General features: G+C 36.6%; 1 protein-coding gene across 1 annotated transcript; it reads left to right on the top strand.

The window, feature by feature from the left end:
• Window positions 1-285: 285 nt before the first annotated feature.
• LOC18598673 (F-box protein At2g32560) lies at window positions 286-3,424 on the top strand. Its single transcript, XM_018122053.2, has 5 exons — window positions 286-1,075; window positions 1,234-1,313; window positions 1,549-1,721; window positions 1,874-1,948; window positions 3,081-3,424. Exons 1-5 carry the CDS (start codon window positions 404-406, stop codon window positions 3,266-3,268), a joined length of 1,188 nt encoding a protein of 395 aa, XP_017977542.1. The 5' UTR covers window positions 286-403; the 3' UTR covers window positions 3,269-3,424.
• The last annotated feature ends 566 nt before the right edge of the window (window positions 3,425-3,990 follow it).

Below are 3,990 nucleotides of genomic sequence, written 5' to 3'. Positions count from 1 at the left end.
CTTGTAAGCAGCAAAAGAAAGAAAGAAATAATCTAACGACCCAAGTAGATGCAATCAATGAATTGTCGGCTAAGGTGGCTGCCATTTATTACGTTTCAGGCTTTGTGTTTGAGGTCCACTTGACAACTCCGTCCATTTCGATATGACACACCACAATTTTGCCTCTAATTGGTTCATCTTTCTTTATCATAAAATTTAATCAAAGTGAAAACACAACCATAAAAATATTCCTATTATAATCTATAAACATAAACCCCTACATAATATACTCTCTTTGTTTATAGCCTTATGGTATATATATGGTATATAGTTTCATTTCATGTCTATTTTTGTTCTTCTTATATACCACAGCTTGAGCCTTGAACACAGCAATTCTTGAGATTTAAGAGTGTCATTCAATCCAATGCTTTTATTCTTGATATCTTGTTTCTCTTTTATTCTTCTATCCAAGTCATTGTCTTTCAAGAACCAATATCCAAGAATGAAGGGCGAGTGGAGATTGTTGTCTCCATGGTTTTGGGAAGGATTCTCAAGCTTTATGGTGTCCTGGTTCCAAAAGGGTAGGCTTGGAATCTGTTTCTATCAGCTTCCTATGATCTTGACATTGAGGAAGAAGATGAGGCTTGGTCCCAAGGTGGATAATGTGGAGGAAGAAAGGATTTCTCTGCTGGATTTGCCTGAACTCACTCTAGAATGCATTCTAGAGCGCCTTTCACCAGCTGGACTGTGTAGCATGGCAGGTGTCTGCTCTTCCTTTAGGGAGAGATGTACAAGCGATCATCTGTGGGAGAAACACATGAAGCAGAAATGGGGTAAAGTGATTGGCGATGCTGCTCATAGGGAATGGCAATGGCATATTGCTTCAAGAAAGAGACCGAACCTATTAGGTCCAAGTAAGCAAAAGGGGTTTCTGGGATCTCTTACAAACATGTGGCCTTTCTCTTGGTTTACACCAAATTTAGAAGGCAGTAGTAGCCAGCGGAAAACTGATTTGCCAAATGATTCAATGATGTCCTGGTATCTATCTCTGGAAACTGGAAAATTCTGGTTCCCGGCACAGGTCTATAATCGTGAGGTAATTGGCCTGCAGATAATTATTTCAGTTCTAAATCATATGTTTTTCACATTGATTCTTCACCACATATATGTTGCTGGTTATAAAATTCATCAGAACTGCTATTTTTGCTGTAGAAAAAGTTGAGTGAAAAATTCTTTTTTTGTGATGGGTTGTAGAATGGACATGCTGGGTTTATGCTATCATGTTATGATGCCAAACTTTGCTATGATTCCAAGACAGACACCTTCCAGGCGAGGTATAGTGTGATTTCTCTTTTAATCCACAGTTTCAAGCATCTGAATTTGAACATTTGACTTGCGAGCACTCAACTTTCAAACTTTCATCAAATTGAATCCGCTTTCTCTATTGATCTTGTTTTGCTAAAATCAAAGGAATTTCAAACCCAATCTAAGAGTTAAAACAAGTGAGTTAAAAAGTGATTTTATATGCTTCTATGTGGCTCCTTACTCAAGCTGTATTTTGAAGTTTAGGTACTCACCTCACGGGCAGCGAACAACAGAGGAGTATATATCCTGGGATAGGTTAAGAGTACCACCAGTTGATACACCTTCACATGTTCTTCACATTTCTGATTGCATACCTGACTTAAAACCGGGTGATCATATTGAGATCCAGTGGAGAAGAAATAAAGAATTCCCCTATGGTGAGTTTCCACACATTAGGTCTGACCTTTGAGAAAAACAATAAATGTTATTTTCCTATGTGAACTCAATCCACAGTTTAAATCCTTGATTGCTCTGAATGCTTGGTGCTTAACATTAAATTTTTACTCAGTTGGAGCTTAATTTCTCGCAGGGTGGTGGTATGGTGTCGTCGGCCACTTGGAATCATGTGATGGAGCTGAAAATCACTGCCGTTGCCAATATACAGGTGAGAAAACAATTTAAGCCTTTCAAATTACTTTCTATTTTTCCTGAAAAAAGTTTACAGCAAAGTAAGTCAGCTTAAAAATTTTCTTATAAAACCAAAATATGCAGGGCAGTTCTGCCTTGCATTGCCTGGATGAAAAATTCTCAGAACTAGGGTCGTCTTGATTGCAGCATTCTAGGCCAATTAAAAAGAACTACATTTCAAAAACTTGAAAGATAATGCAGTGCAGGCCTCCATAGATATATCAAAGTTGCTAAGTTATAGTAGTACGGCTCATTGGACCATAGTTTATTGTTGTGATTGTGATTTCAATGTGTATGTTTTCTGTCCTTGTAGATGTAAGATGTCAGTGGCCCTGAAACTATGGATCATAGCTAACAAATGCGATTTTTCATTATTTTCGTCTAACAAGAAATGAGGAGTTTTCTCCAATAAACTACAGTATAAATTAAGTTCAATCATAATCTTAGATTAAAAAAAAAAAACTACAGTATAAATTAAATTACACTATGCCATGTTCTTCAAACTTCAAACCAGCCATTTATTCATTTCTTCAGATGGATATCATCAGTTTTCATCTTGAGTAGGAATGGAGTTTTCTCACCTCTTAGCATTTTATTCTCCACTGAGAGAAGGGAAATGCCAGAGTGCTAACATGCATAACAGGCTATTGGCAGGGAACTATGGTGCTAATAAATTTCATCTTGCTTGAATGGTGACAATAAAACAAAAAAGCATCCTGCTTCTGTAGTAACACCTGTTTTTTTTTTTCAGTCTCGATTCCTTAAGAGGTCATAACCCTCAAAATCCCTTGTAACTGGATCCTTGTGAGAAAAGGAACATTCTTGACACTTTTAAGATAAAAATAACACCTGTAGTTACTGCAGGAACATAATATGTGCTTCCCTGAGTTCAGAATTTCATGAAGCACTTGGTTAACTAAGTTGCAAAATAGTTCACCCATGAAACATCTGCCATCAATTATGTAAACTGTGTTGTAAAATTTGCAAATGCCTCTGCTCTCAACTACCCTTTTAGTATGCATAAATCCTCAAACCTTTCTTTCGACTCTTTCTTTAAGAAGTTTTTTCTAGAAACAATGTGTTGATTTGACCATTATCTTTGTTGACAGATGCAGTGATACTAGAGTTCAACCAGTACCCTGCTAGCTCGAGATGGAGAAAAACAATAATCAACAGAAAAGACCATAGAGAAGTAGGCAATGAAGCTGATGGATTTTATGGTGGAATAAGAAAGCTTTGCAAGGAAGAAGAGATCTTAATGTGGAAACGTCTGTGGCCGAATCAAGTCTTAGAATAGTCCCAAGTATCTGCTTTTTTCCCCTCATGCTCTGTACATATAGATATATATATATATATATGCCACCCTTATTTTTTTTGCTCCTTGAATTGTGAATGGAAAAAGAGTTTAAAATCCATATACAGAAACTATTCTATAAGATTTACATTAGGCTTCTATATATACTTTTTGACCTCACCACATCAATTGTACCTTGAGCACCAAGCCACATAATTTTTGCTCATAAATCTTCAAAGCCGTGCATGGTAAGAAATTAGACGTCTGAACTCTCAAATGGCAATGAGGTTCCAACTAATATAGCATATGGATTCTATCAAATATTCTAGCTTTCAAGTAGCTTGTCTTCATTGACTCTCGAACATTTGATTCATTGGTTGGTATATGATTTTTTATCTAAAGAGTAAGATTCGAATCTTTTTTTTTTAATTAAAAAAAAAGGAGCATGTTTTTATTGAGAGTGAGAGGGACAATTCTGTTCTAACTCTTCCCTCTTGTCATTTTTACTTCGGAACACTATTGAGCTAAGCCTGGCTGGGATTTTGGAGTTGGACTTGGAGGACTACTGGAAGGCCAACTTGGAAGACGTTTCATGGTCAACCAGCCTCCACAGGTTACCTACTTAAGTTTGAGCTGTGGTCCAGGGCTCTTGCTCTCTATTTTCTTACACAATTATCCGAGTATTTATTTTTTTTTATGAGTAGTTAGATCTTCGAATATTTTAA

The sequence above is a fragment of the Theobroma cacao genome, chromosome 5 (genome assembly GCF_053813885.1).
Source record: "Theobroma cacao isolate CCN51 chromosome 5, ASM5381388v1, whole genome shotgun sequence".
Classification (NCBI taxonomy): Eukaryota; Viridiplantae; Streptophyta; class Magnoliopsida; order Malvales; family Malvaceae; genus Theobroma; species Theobroma cacao.
The sequence above is the reverse complement of the archived record's forward strand: the minus strand, read 5'-3'. Positions and strand labels throughout refer to the sequence as shown.